The following is an 18,773-nucleotide window of genomic DNA, read 5'->3' as shown; positions in this document are numbered from 1 at the left end:
TGTGTATGTGAGTGTGTGTATATGTATGTGTGTGTGAGTGTGTGTATATGTGTGCGTGGTGTGAAAAGCAGATTGTCATCTGGTGGCGGTGGCCTCCTATAAAATCTCCACGGGGACAGGGAGCGGTGGGGACATGAGTTGAGAAACTCTGGCCCGGCCATTTAAAGTTCTGTGCAGCTTTTTGGTGATGAAGCTCTTCCAGAAGGCCAGGGTGAGGCCCAGCCTTGGAGGGGAAGTTGTTGTGACCGTCTGACAGGCCTTCAGTTGGATTTGAAGCTGGAAGCCATGTTGATGACAATGTTAGTTCTGCCCCAAAGTTACTGGCCCCCTGTTAGGTCGGATTCTCCACCAACTAATCCGCGGCTCTGTGGCTCCTACCAGCTCCCAGGAAACTGCTGATGCAAAGCTTTGGGCTTGGTTACCTGGTGAAGCCTAGAGATTGACACCAACTCAGTTTTCTTTGTTTTTTCCTACCCGTCTGATTTCCTGCTTTCCTGCTTTCCTGAAAGCCTTCTTCATCAGCGAGCATACAACAGTTCTTGGAAAGGATCAAGACGTTTATGATTCTCAAAACCTATTAATCAACTAAAGTTTTCCAAGTGCCAGTGATACACTTGGGTGTCTGAGGACAGAGAAGCGAAGGGGCCAGGTACCTCTTTTTAGAACCGGTTCTGGCAAAAGCTGATCAGAATGCACATAACTGTAGCGCCGTTTCTAACAGGGGTAAAAAGAATTCACAATCCAAAGGGCCGAACATTAATGGTCAGAAGCTAGCAGCCCTAGTGTCTGCGCCTGTGTGACACAGACCATGTCAGATCAGGGTGTAGGAAACTATGTCTTGCCCACAGGCATGTAAGGAGAAAAGGAGGCTGGGTGCTGGGGTGCTGGCTGGGAGCCCCGGGGTGTCCTTGGGCTTCGAGCCCCTGGCAGATTAACCCTTTGCCGCAAGGACTGCGAGGGAGAAGCCTTGCAAGGAAAGTGCAGGAAATCTTAGCCGGCGCGGGGACCGGGAGGGCCGCGGTGCCGACGCTGCGACGGAACCAGAACGGGGTGGGGTCAGGGTGCTCCCTAGCGCACAGGAGCCCGCCGGGGTGACCGGGATGGAGGTCGTTTCTTGTGGCGGGGAGGGAGGATGGAGAGCTCGGGCGAAGTAAGAGCAGAGGATCCTCCCGCCCCCGGGGCCGCGCGCCATCAGGCGCCGGGCTAGGCGGCGGCGTCCTTGTCGTCGCTTTCCCTCTCGGGTTGGCCCGGGCAGGGCGGGCCGGGTGGCGCTCGAGGGCCGGTCTCCGAGTCCCCACTTTTCCTCCCTCCCTTCCTCCCTCCTCCCGGGCAGTCCCGGGCGGCCGGGCCAATGAGCGGCGAGAGGAGGGGAGCGGGAAGCAAACGCTCTCGGCCGCAGCCCTCCTGCCGCGCCCGCGGTCACTGCGCCAACGCCAAGTTTGCGCCCTGAGAGTTTGCGCTGGGTCGCGTCCTCCGGCTCGCCGCTCGGTCCCCGCGAGCCAGGCGGCCGCGCGGCCCTCGGGACAGCCACCCGCGCGCACTCGGGCGGGAGGACGCCGAGCGGGGTGGCGCGGCCTGGGGCCGGGGCTGCCGCCTCCCGAAGATGCAGGATGGCAGCAGAGCCTCCTCCCAGCCTCTCCTACCGCACCACGGGCTCCACCTGTCTGCATCCGCTCAGCGAGCTCCTGGGCATCCCTCTGGACCAGGTAACGGCGGGCGGGCGGCCCGCGGCTGGGGCGGGAGCGCGGGAACCCTCCCTGAGCCGGAGCGGGCGTGAAGCCTGCGGGGGTGTTGGTGGGGATGTTATCTACCTCCGTCCCCGCCCCCATAGCAGATTTCACTGCTACAAACTAGACAGGTGGAGTTTTGTTTGTTGGTTTTAAATTGATGTTTTTCTCCTGTAAGTGTGAAAAAAATTGGTATACCTTGCACAGAAGGTTCGAATAAACTTTTTTGTTTTGTTTGAAGTTTTGGGTTTCCTCGTTTCCTGTAACCCAGGGCTAAAACATTCTGATAAATGACTCAAGTGTTTCTATCATCAGTGTAGTCAAGTCTTTATTATTTTTAAGTTAGATGAAACTACTTAGAAACTGAACCTGAGTGATCTATATGCAAAAGCCTATATGCAAAAGTAGCTTTTGAATGAGAGACCTGGGTTTTCTGCAGTGAGGCTTGTGAAGTCGGGTTGACAGTTATTTTGTACCACCTGTGATCAACATCGTCAAGGGAGGAGGGACACAGGATGCTGTGGTTTTCCGAGGGCCTTAGGTTATTCAGTCAGTCTACCCTCGGGGGTCCAGGCTCCCTAGTAGGACAGGTTAGTGGGAGAAGAGAGGCACTGTTGCAGGTATTTGGACTGTCCAGCAACTGTCTGCTACCATTAAAACTGAAAATGGCAGCAAACAACAGTAATTCCAGGTAAGAAATTTTCCCGAGGGCTGAGGCTATCTTAACCCCTTTTCTTGTCTCCTTAGGTGCTGCAGGCTAGATAGGCCCTGTATTTAGCAGTGAGTCAATAAATATACAGTTGACCCGCGAACAACACGGGTTTGAACTGCATGGGCCCACTTAATATGTGTATATTTTTCAGTAGAAAATACTACAGTACTGTACCATCCGAGGTTGCTTGAATCCACAGTTTCCGAGGAACCACAGATACAAGGGGCCAACAGTAAATTATAGACAGATTAACCCCTATGTAGTTCAAGGGTCAGCTGTATGTTATTTAAATGGAATTGGGTAAGGCATGCTGGAGGACGGCCCACTAGTGATCTTTTAAAAAATTCTTCTTTCCTTCAAACAAGAGTATACCTGCTGCTCTTTCCACTCACATTCCCTCAGCAATGAGGAAGTGAGACCTAGATGTTTCCCGTATTCAGATGCTGTTTACTGAGCCACCCTTCCACCTGGCTCCCTCTGAGGATCTGACTCAGAACTCCACCTGATCTGACTGTGGGCCATCAATTGTAAAATCCAGACGGTCAGGAAATTGGGAGAGGTATCAGCTGCTAACGCCTGTTCTTGTAGTGAGAGTGTAGTGACCGCCAGGGACCTGCAAAGGCAGAAATAATAGCAAATTCTTTAGCCCTGAAATGAAATATAACTCAGAGCTGAATTTCCTTCAGGGGAGTTCATTGGTACTTACCCCTCTACTCTCCATCACAATTTATTTTAATTGCATTTTCCATTTTCAGCAATTCAGCACAGCTACAGAGAAGAGGAATCCAGGGAGGTTTTTTGTATGGAAAGAGTTAGATTGTTAACGAATCCCAGAGATTGACGACTGAGAGGTGCCTAGGATGATGTTATTAAGTGCTTTGTAACTGCATCCACCCTCATCCTCCATCTCCTGGATTTCTGGCAAAGGAATTCTGGTTTTAATTTATAAAAAAGAACAAGAGAGCCTGTGGGATGTTTAAGGCTGGAAGGAAGGGATTTCTGGGATGAACTGAAGGAAAAATGTGGGAGATAGGCAAGGAAGGAGCACCTGTGATCTCTTAGATCTTAGGAAACCCCACTGCCCTCCAGCAGGGTCAAATCTAAGTGACTCTCAGTGGAAGAAGCACTTAAAGGGCAATGCCCCAGCTGGCTCATTTCAGGCCGAGGGAGAATCCCAAACCATAAATAATGTGGTTTGAGGCTAAACTGTGGCTTGAGAGTTTGGAAGCTTGATGTGTTTTTCTCCCTCGCACTTTCAGGGGCTTTTTAGTTGTTAGACTGACTTGGGAGCAATTTGTGCTCTGCCAGAAAACTTCCTTTATGACTGCTGGCTGGTATTCTACCCTCCTGGAGCCTCAGAGTCTTCACGTGTAAAATGGGAGACGACAAAAAGACCTACATTTTGGAGCCGAGACATTTTATATAGATATAAAATGCCCTACAGTCCTTGTATCAGACAGGGTCCTGGCAGGAAACAATTCAACTCAGTGGATGGCAATGAAGAAGCTTTGATGAACTACTTAGAGAGGTGTGGGTGGCATTAAGGGAACCAATAAAGGATGTTCAGGTACCAAGACCCGGGCAAGGGAAAGGGAAGAAAGTCCTCTTGCCAGGATACAGGGGGGAGAGAGATACAGGAGAGAGAACCTCAGCCCTTCTGCTCCCCATCTCCTGGCCCTTCCATCTCTTTTTTCTTGCGGTACGCGGGCCTCTCACTGCTGTGGCCTCTCCCGCTGCGGAGCACAGGCTCCGGACGCGCAGGCTCAGCGGCCATGGCTCACGGGCCCAGCTGCTCCGCGGCATGTGGGATCTTCCCGGACTGGGGCACGAACCCGTGTCCCCTGCATCGGCAGGCGGACTCTCAACCACTGCGCCACCAGGGAAGCCCCCTTCCATCTCTTGCAGTGGCCCCCCAGTGGGTGGCTGGCCTGGGGCACCTGGGCGATGTGGTCTGCAGGGGCTCCCCCTGGGGCACAAAATTGGGAAGAGAAAAGTGGAGCCAGGTCTGGAGGACAGTCCTAGGGTAAGAGCCCAGTCCTTGATACATGTTTGCTCCTGGCCCATTAAAGAGTGACTTTTTATTGGCCTTCGATTTGCTAACAGTGATAAAACATATACTTCAAGTTGTCCAAGTGGTTCTTCATATGCCACTTAAAGATAGTGAATCCTTTTCTTAATGTCTTAACATTTCACACGTATATTTTTAATTTCTGTATTGATTGCACTTGTGAGAATGTCTTTGGCTTCTGGGTCTCCCTGTGTCAAGTTGTTTATTATTTGCAAAACCTGAAATATCTGTTGAGCATTCTACTACGTGAGTGAAGAACTCTTTTTAAAAATATTTTTACAGGAGTACAGTTGATTTAAATGTTATGTTAGTTTCAGGTGTACAGCAAAGTGAATCAGTTATACATATACATATATCTGCTCTTTCTTAGGTTATTTTCCCATATAGGTTATTACAGAGTATTGAGTAGAGTTCCCTGTGCTATACAGTAGGTCATTATTAGTTATCTATTTTATAAATAGTAGTGTGTATATGTCAGTCCCAATCTCCCAATTTATCCCTCCCCCAACCCTTTCCCCCTGGTAACCATGTTTGTTTTCTGTATCTGTGACTCTGTCTTGTAAATAGGTTCATTTGTACCATTATTTTTAGATTCCACATATAAGCGATATCATATGATATTTGTCTTTGTCTGACTTACTTCACTCAGTATGACAATCTCTAGGTCTATTCATGTTGCTGCAGATGGCATTATTTCATTTTTTTCTTTATGGCTGAGTAACATTCCATTGTATACATGTACCACCTCTTCTTTATCCATTCATCTGTTGATGGACATTTAGGTGGCTTCCATGTCCTGGCTATTGTAAATAGTGCTGCAGTGAACATTGGGGTTGCATGTATCTTTTCAAATTATGGTTTTCTCTGGATATATACTCAGGAGAGGGATTGCTGGATCATATATATGGTAGCTCTGTTTTTAGTTTTTTAAGGAACCTCCATACTATTCTCCATAGTGGCTGTCTTTAATTATTTTTCATCCGATTCTTCCATTTATCTGTTCTGTTAGCTTATGGGGGGAGCCTGTGTGCAATTGTGACTATACTCAGGAAAAGTCTATGGTTTTAGTCTCCAGGGACTTTTACTAGCCTGGCCTCCTCCTCAAGATGTTAAATGCAAAATCATCTTATTTAATTAGAGACTAGAGCACAGCAGTTCAGATCCAGAGTATAGGAAATGGATGACTTAGGGGCCTTCACAGGTGCCTCACAGATGAGTTTGATGAAAACTGCGTTTCTAGAATGAGTTTCTTTCGAGCAGATGTGGAGCTCGGGCAAAGAACTGAGGATGACTCTTTTGTTTGATTTTTTGTTTAAATCATCTGCTCATGCCCTCTCCACTCGGTTTTGGTCGTGGGGTATGGCATGATCTGTCTTTAAACTATCCCAGCCTTCGAAGTTTGCGAAATTGACTCAGCTACCAGGATAGACGCGGTAATACCGACGTTCCTAATTTGTGTGGTACACGGTCATATCCTAGGAGTGTGCAAGAGGAGGAATTCCTGGCTTTAAGGAATTTGCAATTTGGTGGTGGGGAACTCTGAGTGCCAGGAAATGATTTTTGAGATTAAAGCAGTCCAGGTTTAGGCCTATTTATGTAAGCTTGTGTTACAGTTTAAAAGGCAAGATCAGTGAAGACCAGCTCTGAAGGCCTGACCCTCTCGACTTATGGTGATATCAGCAGTGGGTTTTGATGACTCCACCGGGGCCTCTGACCACAGTTTCTGTACCTGCCTGGAGCTTTCAGTCACCTGGTTGGTTCTTTTGCCTATTCTTGGAAAGCCCAACCCTCAATTTTCTCTTCTTATCTAAGTCTTGCCCTTGGTTAAAAGCTCAGCTCACATTCCACAGTCATTATTAAATCAATTAAATATTTATTTAACACTAGTAGTACCAGGGACTTGGTCACGTCTTAGAAATATAGGGCTTAAAAAAAAAAAAAATCAAGGTTTCTATCCTTGAAGAGTTTATACGCCCATGGAGGAGACAAAAGACCTATAGAAGTGCTGTGTCCTCACAGACCTATGTAGGTACTAATAGAGGTTTGTAGGTGGTACCTTAGTGGAACAGAGAAGGGAAAGCCACAGGACACCTTGGACTCTTGTGGAACTTACTGTTTACCTTTGACACGGTTTATATTTGACACTTGACACAAAATGTTACCTTATTTTGTTAGGTATCCTGCCTGGTTTATAATACTGAGTTTCAAACTAATTTAAAGTCTCCTTGAAGTCTAGGTTTTATCTATCCTGGTATTCCAAGCAAGTAGTAGCGTGCTCAACAAATGCTTATCATTAGTAGCAATATATGCCAATGCTGACGATATACATGATCAGACTTTGATACAGAATCTTCTGTTTTTAAAGTGGAGAGAGATGGATCTTTGTGGGACGGGTGGGGAGGGTCCTCTACCGAACGTTCTGCCTGTTGGTGCTGCCTCCAGGCTGTACTCTTGGGTTTCTGACTTGAACAATCTACTCTCCACCCTGGGGCTTTCCAGCTGACCCCGGCTCAGGATGCATATGGCAGGTCACAGAATGTCCATCCTGCAGAGAGCCACTTCATTCATTTTTTTGGCCTACAAGGCTAGGTCTCCTCTCCCCACTTAATTTCCCTTTCACTGTCTGATAGTGAAATCATTGGCTTATGGGAGGAGCATCATTTGGTTAGACTACAAACAGCAAATACTGAGTTTCTGCCATGTTCCAGGAATTCCTGGGACTGGGTGAGGCTGTTATCATTCAAACATGAATAAAATAGGGTCCATCCTCGAAAAACTCATTGTTGGGTGGGGTGGGGACACAGAAGTCAACCAATGTTGCTCCTGTGTGGTGCCTGGACCTGCAGCATCAGCCTTGAAACTTGTTAGAAAAGTTATTCTCTGCCTGGCACCCTGTCTGCTGCTCTGGGCACAGACCCAGCCAGCGGGGGATTTCATGAGCCCTCTCGGTGGTGCTGGGATGCCCAAAAATTTGAGAACCACTGCTGTATGCAGATAAATGGGATACAAATTAATTAAGCGCAGTGGAGGCGGGTGAGGTGTGGTTGTCAGAGAGCATCTCACAGGTGGGGAGGACCACGAACTGGGTCTTGAAGGCCGAAGAGGTATTTGTCAGGCAAAGTGGGTAGAAAGAACAGCACATACGGAGGTGGGGAGGTGTGAAACTGTGCACTTTGTTCAAGGAACGGAGTCCACTGAAGTGGCTGGTGAGGCTGCCCTTGTGAAGATTTTGGGACTCTAGGTTGGGGAGGGAGGCAGGGGTCACATCATGAGGAAGCTGGGAGGCTCTGGTGAGGTGTTTGTACTTCACCCTGCAGAGACCAGGGGGAAGCAAACTATTTCTATAAAGGGCCAGACAGTAAATATTTTCGGCTTTGCAGGCAGTACAGTCTTTGTTGCACGACTCAACCGTGCCATTGTGCGGTGAGAGCAGCCATAGACAATATGTAAATCGTTGGGCCTGGCTGTGTTCTCATGAAACTTTATTTATGGACTGAAATTTGAATTTTATGTAATTTGCACATGTTGTGAAATTTTCTTCTTTTGATATTTTTTTTCCAACCCTTTAAAGATGTAGAAACATGTAGTTAACATGCAGGCCACACAAAGCAGGCAAGGGCTGGATTTGGCCTGAGGACTGGAGTTTGAGACCCCTGTTATAGACTAATTTTCCTCACATTTGGTGGATGGACCGTCATCAGTATCTATTGCCAAATATGCTTCTGGGATTTGACTCAGACCTAGTGAATCCAAATACATATCCGAGTGACAGGGCTGCCCAGGTGATTCTTGTGCTACCTGAAGTTTAGAGGCATTACTACCATCCAAGGGAAGGCATTGAAGGGTTTAAGATGTGAAAGGATTTTCATTTTGTGAAGTGGGGCAGGAGGTCATGGCTGAAGGATGCAGGGATGGAGCAGGGGTTTTTGACAATGAGTGGATATTTAGAGTAGTCTTAATGGGGGAGCAGAGAAGGAGCGGCCTGGGGTCAATTTAATGGGTTGCTGAGTATAATCAACGCACTGAAAATCAGAAATTTCAGGATTTGTGCCAATATGTGGTTTTTGTCTTTCAGCAGCTCCTTGTAGGAGCAAAAGTAAAATAAATAGCTGGACGTTTGCAGGGAAGGTTGTTGGAACGTTAAGAAGTAAGGGTGTTGAAAGATGCTGACAAGTAGCTGGAGGTGATGGCAGTGAAAAGGGAAACATTTGGAGATTGGAGGGACTTTGAGGGGCGGGTGCAGGGGAAGTGAGAGAGCCGGGGGCCAGGATATTTAAGCTGAAGATTCCTAGGGAAGCTTCCCTGGGCAAGGATAAAAGTCAAGGTGTGGTCATGGGAGAAGGGGTGAAAGTCGATTCGGTTTAGCAAGCCGAGGAACTGGGGGATTTGGTTGATCGTCCTAAACATTGAAGCTGCCCAGGTGACTGAGGATGTGAGGTGGAGAGAAAGACTCTGTGGTACCTAAACTCTCCAGGAATGTGGAGGTAGGTTGGTAGATCCTGACAATGAAGAAGGACCAGAGAGGGTATGACAGGCTCTGCTATTAGGCACTCAGCCAGCCACTCTCCAGGGCGCATCTCATTTAATGTTAGGACGCAGAGTGGGGTCTGGAGGGAGGTACTTCCTGGCTGGAGGGACGGTGCCTCTCAAAGGAAGTTGGAAGAGCTCTCTTAGCCCCTTTATCAAGGGAGGCAGCAGCTGAGCCTGTTGAGCGGGGGTCAGCCTGCTCTGTTCTTTCAGTCCCACCACCCCCTGTTCCCTCCAACCGACACCATCCTAGGGCCCAGTTCACACTTGGCACTACTTAAACACTTTATTGAATAAATACAATACCAAACAAAATGCATTCAAATGCTTTCTAAAGAAGTCAGTTTTAAAGGTCTTTCCATTCAGGTTAATGACAAACACAGTAAAGGCAGATACGCTACTTTCACATAATTGGCTGATTCTATACAGCACTTATATCTTTTAGTCCACAAGTATATTCTTAAGTGACAGAAGGATGGTGGAAGAAAAATGGTCCAAAGCAGCAATAGGGGAATCTGGAAAAGCAGTGACTTTCTTCTCTCTCCTTCCTTGCCGTTTGTGGTGGTAAAATGGGAAAGCAGACGCCTGGGGGCGGACAGTTCTCCCGCAAGGCTAAGAGGGAGGGAGAGAGCTGGGAAGACACCGAGGCTTCCGGAGCAGAGCAGACTGAGGGCTTTGAGGAGGACCTCGGAGCCCATGACTGCAAGCCTGCATGCCGGGCACAGGAGGCTCCGGGATGAGCGGCGGGGTGCTTGGCAGGTAGAGGTGTCCCCGGGGGGCCCAGAGTCCTGGTAAGGCCGCGGCCAGCGACTGACCCTGGGCCTTGTGGTCTTTCCTGGAGCTGCACACAAAGAGGGTGGGCAGCCTGGGAACTGGGCAGGGCTCGAACCCAGGACTGCCTCTGCAGACTTTGCTCGTAGTCACTGCCCTGCATCCCAGCCACTGCCTCCCTGGGCGCTGTACCATCAGCGCAGCGGATGAGTTCTTTCCTGTGCCTCAGATCCACTGCGTCGTTCACACCTTCCAGCTTCTGCTCACACTTTTCCCTCTGCCTGACATTAGTCCTCATACTCATCCTCATTTCCTTTTTCATCCCCTCCTGTCTGCTCTCTGGAACCCTGGCCTTGCTCTCTCCTCTCCCCTTATAGATCATCCCCCCCCCCTCCCCCAGGGCCAAATGGATCCGATTTTATTTTCTTTTTTTCTCCATAACACTCTCTCCATACTCTATGTGCTTCTTTTTTTGGTGGGGGAGATTATGTTTATTGACTTTGTATATGCATATCTACTTGTCTGCATATTGGTTATGTGTGTGTTTCTGTCTTTTTTTAAAAATTGAAATATATAGTTGATTTACAATGCTAGTTTCAGCTGTATAGCAAAGTGATTCAGTTATATGTATATTTTTCAGAGTATATTCCATTGTAGGTTATTACAATATATTGAATATACAGTACATATATTCCCTGTGCTATACAGTACATCCTTGTTGCTTACCTATTTTATGTATAGTAGTTTGTATCTGTTAATCCCATACTTGTAATTTATCCCTCCCCCCTCCCTTTCCCCATTGGTAACCATGAATTTGTTTTCTATGTCTGTGAGTCTCTTTCTGTTTTGTATATAAATGCATTGGTATTATTTTTTAGGTTCCATATATAAGTGATATCATGTAATATTTGTCTTTGTCTGACTTACTTCACTTAGTAGGATATACGCTAGGTCCATCCATGTTGCTGCAAATGGCAGTATTTCATTCTTTTCTCCCACATGGTGCCTCTTACTTTATGTCTCAGATATTTATCGTCTTGCTGCCCTGCCTGATTCTGAGAGGCTTCTCTCTGTAGTTGCTTATGGAGTACCGGATGCCAAATATTGGGCTAGAAGGGGGATACAGAGATTAATTAGGATCTCTGCCTTCTAGGAGACAAACCAATACGCACTTGGTAAATTACTTTATTACGTGTAAACTCTTGTAAAGCAGTGTGCTCAATGCTCCAGAAAATGTGTACGTGTGGGCCTCAGCACTCCTGGGCCTGTCCTGGGGAAGGTGAGGAGAGCTTCCTGGGAGCTGCTGCTTTAGAAGGAGAAGGGGAAAGTGCAGGGGTGAGGCCAGGTGGGACAGGCAGAATATGCCAGGAAGAGGAAGCTGTCTGAGCAAAGGTACTGAGGCTGAGAAAAGATGACCCTTCTTCTTGGGCAGTGAGTGAGGCTGAATCTTAGTCATCTTGGTATGCTTGTTAGTGCGAAGTAAGAACTAAATAAACTTGGTTCCCTTGAAGTGGAATTTTATTTACATAATTTGCACTGGAACGGATGACTAAGTGATGATAAATTAGGAGCCGGTTCTTTTTACCAACTGGTTAGGCCTGTTTATTATTTGGACCCTACACTTCAGATCGAATAGGCCTAATTTCTGATTTGAGAGTTAATTAATGGCCCAATTACTGATAGTTAAATGTGAATCTTGGGTTGTTTAAATATAAAATTCTCCATTCCCGTTTTCATTATGTGGAGTTGATAGATGCATTACTTACCATTATAAAGGCAGATATTAATATCATTTTTTTGGACCAGTTGTCTCAAGTGTGTGTGAACAACATGTACAGTTTTCCTTTTGCAGTTTGAAGTCAAGTCACTTACATATAGAAAGTGCTGTATACCCAAGTACTCCCAAGTGTTTTTGAAGCACAGCCTCTGAATTACATTTATAAAGAAAAATTTCATGGAAAGATTATATCTAAGGAGATACAATCTGGAAATATCTTTTTGTAGCAGCAACTTGTAAAAAGAATTCAGTCTGTGTAATTTAATAACAGTATTTGGTTGTATGCTTTTCAGAAGCTTTCTATTTTAAGTAAGTCAACCCTTTCAGTAAACAAGACAAAGGGAGAACTTGCTACAGTCTTGTTAATGACAATTTCTAGTAGTTTTGCCAGGATAGCAGAAGGATAGAGAATAATCAGCGGGAAAAGTAACTTCAAGTAGTTTATTTGGGTTAAAAATGTGCTTTATTAAAAGCCCACTATCCCATAGGGCTTAGAAATGTGATCGTCTGCCACAAGATGAACTCATTAACCCGTTTTAGTTAGCCAAAAAATAGGCACTCGGTTAATCATTTACCAACTTCCTTATAATAGTGGGGCTCTGCCTATAACTTTGTTATCAGTGGTTAATCATTTTTTGAAGTATGGTTTTGAAAGTCCACACAGCATAAAAGGGGCTCTAAGTGTTGCGTTAGGATTTCTGGCTGGGGGACGGTGCTGCGGATTTTGCAACCATCATATTATTACAGATACTCCATTCTCCAGCCTATTTACCAAAACAACAACACAAAGCTCGGGTTTGAAAACCTCATTTGAAAAAGGAGCAGGGGTACATTGGAAAAGTTTTGTTCAGGGAATTCTAACTTCTTATTTCAAACAAGTAATTAAAAAATGAGTGGTTGTCTCCCCCACCCCTATTTTTGTCTCATTCATCATTCCGTACTTCTCATTTGAAACAGTCAGCAGAGGTATACAACACAAGGTTGCTAAGGCCTAGAGGAAGTTGCTAAATTCAAAAGTCATTTTGTGAAATTTTATGAAGCGGTTTAACTGTGAGTGTCACTGGGTTGAGACTTCTTTCCTCCAAAGACTTTTTTTTTTTTATCCCTGGCATCATTTTTTGCTCTGTCTTTTTAAAAATTTAATTTCATTTATTTTAGATATTTATTTATCTGTAATGTTTTGTGTTTGATGAATTTTTTTGGTTTTTATTTTGTATAAATACAGTTTAAAAAAATGAGTTTTCTGACTAGGTAGCTTATGTACTTAGTATCAAACCGCAAGGCAGAAAAGGGGGTATAATGAAAGGTCAGTCCCTGTGGTGCACACCCCCTCACGCCCCGCCCCCAGTTTGCAGCTGCTCAGATCCGCTCCGCGCTGGTGGCCAGAGGTAGGCGAGGCAGCCATGTACACAGAATCTTTTTGTCTTTTCTGACACAAACGAGAGTGTACGGTTCTTCCACTCTTCGCCTTTTTAAAAAAACTTAACAGTGTCTCTTAGGGATTGATTCATATCTGCATCTACAGAGTTCTTGTGACGTTGACTTCCTTTCTGCCTTTTCTGAGAGTTCTGCTTCTCTGCTTCCAGGAACGGCCTTGTCCTTTAGCAGACGCTGAAAGACGCTGGTGGGGGTGGGTGATGAGTTTGGGGAGGGGTCTCCCACATTGGCATGGTCCCCAGGAACATGGAGAACATGGGGACCACGTTCAGTGGGGCAGGTGGGGCGGCGGGATGAGCACTGAGCTCAGGGCGAGCAGAAGATGGGCTTTGCCTCCAGTTTCCCTGGGAGGGAGAGCGTACCCTCTGGACTTAGGCATGAGGACATTAAAGATTCCCTTTCCCTTGTGCCCCAGGGATGAAAATGGTTCTGCCTCCCACTGACCCGGTGTCAGCGGAAGTTTTGGTCTCTCCGTCTGCTGGAAATGATGCTCTTTAAGCCCAGTGCAGCTCTAAAATTCTGTGATTCCAAGATCTTCAACAGTAGCAAGGAAGGCTTGGTTTTAGATTGTAAAGAAACACTTCTTGAGGGTAAAGGCCCCCCTCCAAGGCCTTTTCTTTCTCTTTTTACTTTTCAGTGGATGTAGCTAAAAGGATTGTATCTGTATATTTTCCTTTCTTGTTTCTCCCAGTGAAATGAGTGCATTTCCATGCATGTTGGCTGAAGCGAATTGACCTTCAGGGCTCTGGAATCTCTCTTCTTCCACCTCCTCGTTAGAGCAAGGTCAGAACGCCTTAGGAATTTGTGTGCTTTACAATGGAAATAAGACCGTGTGAAAAAGAGCTTCTGTTTCTTGTTTACTAGAGATGTTGAGCTGGTTTTCCTCCCTTCTCAGTTCCAAAAGAGAATCGCCATTCATCTCCAAACAGTAAGTGTTAACCTGCCTGCAGGTTACTGAACAAAAGGGAAGCAAATCAATTTGTATATGAAATTCTACTCAGAGAGCTGTTTTCTACACATTGTGGAGGGAAGAACAAGAAGATTTTTCATTTTCTTAATGTGTAGGGTCTGGGGGTGGAGTTTACAAAAAGAGTATAATAAAGGACTGTTTTGTAACCTCAGCCTTATCGAGTTAACATTTACCTCAGTTTTATAGTGAGCCTAAGTTGCAAAACTTAAGTTGACTTATGTGTTTATCTTTCTACTGAGGTATTGAGAGCCTTCATAGATATCTTTACCCGATGGCCAGTTTTGTTATCTTAGTTTGAAAGAAGGGCGAAAGAAGGCTATAAACTAAAAGTAATCATTTCATCAAGATACCAGGTGAGACCCAATTTCACTGTCATAACCAATAATGAATTATGACTGTGCATCTTAGCTAGTGGAAACTGCAGAGAGAATTAGAAAGACGGTAGTGGGCTGTAAAATGATTTAGAAATTGACCACTTAAAAGTTTTTAGGAGAGCTGGAAAACCAGCTCTTGTGTGCTTGGCAACCCTCAAATATTTATTAGAGTTATATGTGTCGAGATTTGATTCTCTGTTGCAGAGTTTCTAGATGATATGGAGAAGTTAGAAACGAGCAGGAAAAATGGTTCTAAGAACAACTGGACTGAAGTTTCCTAAACAAAAAAGGAAATGAACTTGAGTAAAAGAGTTGACAAAGGATGGCAAGAGCCACAGACTGTGGAGTAGCCATCAATGAGGACCATAAAATGCCGGTTAGGTAACCATGGATGGGGTGTGCCACTGATGCGCCTCATTTCCTGAAGAAGGCCTTGAACTTGATGGCCTCAGAGAAGTCCTTTGTCATGTCATTTTGTAATTATCCCTCTTTAGCTCGAGGGAAAATACTAAGGGTCTCACCAATATTTCAAGAAGCGACTTGCACCTCATCTAAGGTTTGCCCTTTGCTTCATAATAATAGATCACATTCTATGGTAATTAAAGAAAAACAAACTTATTTTGGAATAATTTAAAATTCACAGAAAAATGGTACTGATAGTACAGACAGTTTTTATATGTGCCTCCCCCGGTTTTCCTCAATGTTAGGTACACTTGTCAAAAGTCAAACATCAACACTGATAGAAAATCATTAAATAAATTCCAGACTTTTTGAATTTCACCAATTTTTCCACTAATGTCCTCTTTCTAGTCTAGGATTCTGTACCTTACAATTCACCCATTTCAAGTGTACCAGTCAGTGTTTTTTTTAGTATATTCACCAGGTTGTATAACCATTGGCATAACCAAGAGAAGTCTCAGGAGACATGACAAGTGAATGCAATGTGGTGTCCTGGATGGGATCCTGGAGCAGAAAAAGGGCATTGGGTAATAAGGAAATCTGAATAAAGTATGGGCTTTAGTTAATACTAGTGTATCCATATTGGTTCATTAACTATGACAGATGAAACCTTTATATGTAAGGTGCTAATAATAAAGGAAATACGTTGTAGGATATATGAGAACTCTCTGTATTATCTTTGCAATTTTTCTGTAAATCTAGAACTGTTCTGAAAAATAAATTTTATTTAAGACATGATGCTTTTTATTTTAAATCAAGGATTGTTAGTTGTGCTATGTCTGTGAACATTGGGACCAGCGTGCTTTTAGAGAATTTTCGAGTCAGAAGAATGGAAAGAAAGCACACAGTTACACTGGTATGTGTCTGTGCTTTACTTTAAAGTCAGATTTATTAAAATCATTGCATGCATCTAAGTCACTTTCAGTAAAGATATAAAGGACTTTTGGTTCATCCTGAATCCATCCGGTAATCTTCATGAATGAATAGTTGTTTAGTAAGATAAATATTTCTCTCCCTGTAACATCAAACAGCAGAACCACCCCCGGACAAAACTCTCCAGGCATTTACCATTGCTCAATGAGATATTTCCTCATTATTTTGACCGCAGAAATACTATTCTGCATCTCAGTTGTCCATTCAGCCGGACCATTCTGAGTGTATATTGCTTAAGCCACAAGAATTCACGCGAAAATCTTCTCAAGGCATTATGGAGTGCAAGCTGTAAAAAGTGACTAAATTTTAGACCCAGGCTGTGTAATGAATGTTTGTGTTTCCTTCTGGGTTCTGTCCTGTGAACTTACCTTGCTCTAACATAGTAGGAGCAATGCTGGAATAGACTTGGAAGAGCTGGGTTCTAGGCTTAGAGCCAGTCTTTTGTAGATGTGTGACCTTGGACAAGCTATTTAACCTTTCAGAGCCTGATTCCTTATTTGTAAAATGAGCTAATATATATACATTAGGGGTGTTTGTGTATTTCAAATGAGGCAGGTGATCCATAGGGAAGATTTTAGTAAACTGCTCAGTAATTATGTGGATGTTGTTTGCTATCATTTCCCCATCACCACCTTCGTCACATTTTTGAAGCTCATAGGGAAAAATGCTTATGTCATAGCACTGAGCTTAGGTGAGGTGAGTGTAGGTGGCATTTGGAGGGGAAGTTGGGTTTTCAGTTAGAATCTGGTGAAGAGTAAGAAAAGACTCGACTTTGGGGATTCTATGGGATGAAGGAATTTCATACTTCAAGGCAGAAAAGATGGGGCAGAAGAAGGCAGTGAGTAAAGAAAGGGGTGACAGCTGGAAAGAAAACTTTTTTTTTTGACTGTAGTGAAATGGGAAGGTGGGGATCCAAGCTGAAACATTAGTAAACTTAGTGAACCCAGGAAGTGAGAAGGAATCTCGCATAGGAATGACTCTTTTTATCAGGTAAACATTACCTGTGTTGGAATCAGATAAGGTGAGAGGGAAGGTGAGAGATTTTGAACCTAGTTCCTATGAGGAGGATTACAGAAGGAAGAAGAGGTGTTTAACTTAAAGAAGAAAAGCCTTAGATAGGATATAATCGTAGTTTTCAGATATTTGAAGAATATAATTATGATGTGTCCTCTGCAGAATTAAACTCAAGGGATGGAAACTTTAGCAAGGTAGGTTTCAATTGTCAGAAATTTCTTATTAATGAGAGTTGTGTAGATAAAATAATTGATCATCATTGGAGTTCATGAGTCCCCCATCCCAGGCAGTATTCAAGCAGAGGCTGTGTGGTGATGACTCCTATTGTCAGGGTCTACTCCCTTCCTTCCTGATGTCCCTCCCTGCTTGCCCTGAGTTCTTTCTTTATCTAGCTGTCAGTCCACAGTGATCCTAGTTTTAGTATTAATTGACAAGTAAGTCAGTGGTTTAAAGAGTGACCTTTCTCAATGGGCATTTAAAGATAGAAAGATCCCTAAATGTTAAGCAGTAGAGGAATAGTTAGATTGAATTATGGTATACTCTAGCTGTGGAATTATATACAAGTGTTAGAGAAAATAAAGTCAGATGGAAAGATATTCATCATATTGAGTGAAAAGAGCAAGTTGAAGAACAGTATGTATATTATGATCCCATGTCCTGTTTAAATTTAAAAAAATAAAAATGCTCTCTCTTTCATCTATTTATCTATCTGGTTTTGGAATGATAGTCACCAACGTGTAGCTAGTGGTCACAGTGACCTTGACCCTCTTAACAGTCACCCCGATTGCTGCAGAGGATAAAGGAAACTTTAAATTTTTTACATCTGTGTTTTATTAAGCAAACATAGTATTCGGGTATTTAAAAACATTAAAAGGAAAGATCTTCAAGACCCAAAGGAATGAAATAGTTGTGCAAAATATCAGGTTGTCTGGTGGTTATTTTGGGGCTCTCCCAGGCATAAAGCCAATGGGGTTGCAGAGGGGAGTATAAGAGTGTCTTGGTGAACGGAACTTCTTCTGACAGAAATGGAGAAACTGGAAACAGAGGTTGACTAAGAGGTGAACTAATGACTTCTGCTTGAGCCATATTAAGATGAGAGCAGGATTTCAAAAAAGAAATGCCCTGAAGGCAGTGTGAGGCATGAGAGATCAGAGCTGGGGAGATGGAGATTTGGAAGTCATTGGCATGGGTTGGGGTGGGGTGAATGAAACCAGGAAAAGGAACAAACTTACTGAGGGCGGAAATGAGATGAGACCACAGCAGAGACTTGTTCTGGTGAACACTCCCCATTGAATGCCTGTGGAGGAGCCCAGAGAGAGCACAGCATTAGGAAGGTAATTTAGTAGCACAGAAATGGGTGAGGGTGGGAGGGGTGTTGCAGGGCCCTCAAGGGAGGAGGAGGGTTGAAATTTTTGAGAAAAATATTGTTTGGGATGGTGGAGAAGGCAGTTTTAGAGAAGTGGTGAAGAGGGAAAATGATACAGTGTTTAGGGAAGAAATGGACATATGTGTAGACCATTCATAAGAGGAATCTGATGGCTTTGAAGAAGAGAGATGAGACAATGGCAGGAAGGGCCAAGGGGAGGTTTGTTTTCGGTTTTAAAGATAGAGGGGAGGGCTTCCCTGGTGGCACAGTGGTTGAGAGTCCGCCTGCTGATGCAGGGGACACGGGTTCGTGCCCCGGTCCGGGAAGATTCCACATGCTGCAGAGCGGCTGGACCCGTGAGCCATGGCTGCTGAGCCTGCGCGTCCGGAGCCTGTGCTCCGCAGCAGGAGAGGCCGCAGCAGTGAGAGGCCCGCGTACTGCAAAAAAAAAGAAAAAAAAGAGGGGAGTTATCCATATCTGAAGACAGAAGTGAAGAAATCACAAAACCTGTGGAGAAGAAGTTGACAGAAACTTGATGCAGAGTGGGTTAAGTGTGAGAGGGGACAGGATCCAGCACATGGTCAGCTGAGGACACGGAGACAAGGTCCCCTCTGCACCTGGAAGGGTGGGTGTGGGCC

At 44.7% G+C, this 18,773-nt stretch overlaps 1 protein-coding gene across 2 annotated transcripts in view; it reads left to right on the top strand.

The window, feature by feature from the left end:
• Positions 1 to 1,334: 1,334 nt before the first annotated feature.
• Positions 1,335 to 18,773, top strand: part of MBOAT1 (membrane bound glycerophospholipid O-acyltransferase 1) — a 112,927-nt gene continuing 95,488 nt past the window's right edge. The window contains exon 1 of one of the 2 annotated variants that reach the window (XM_022586759.2): positions 1,335 to 1,706. In XM_022586759.2, coding sequence (XP_022442467.1) covers positions 1,611 to 1,706 — 96 coding nt within the window. In that variant the 5' untranslated portion in view covers positions 1,335 to 1,610. The remainder of the gene's footprint in view (positions 1,707 to 18,773) is intronic. The other variant, XM_022586758.2, reaches the window with a different exon arrangement.

The sequence above is a fragment of the Delphinapterus leucas genome, chromosome 10, assembly GCF_059928025.1.
Source record: "Delphinapterus leucas isolate spDelLeu-1000000601 "Yukka" chromosome 10, BTC_Dleu_Yukka2, whole genome shotgun sequence".
NCBI classification, from domain to species: Eukaryota; Metazoa; Chordata; class Mammalia; order Artiodactyla; family Monodontidae; genus Delphinapterus; species Delphinapterus leucas.
Note: the sequence above shows the minus strand (reverse complement) of the source record. Positions and strands in the feature narration are given on the sequence as shown.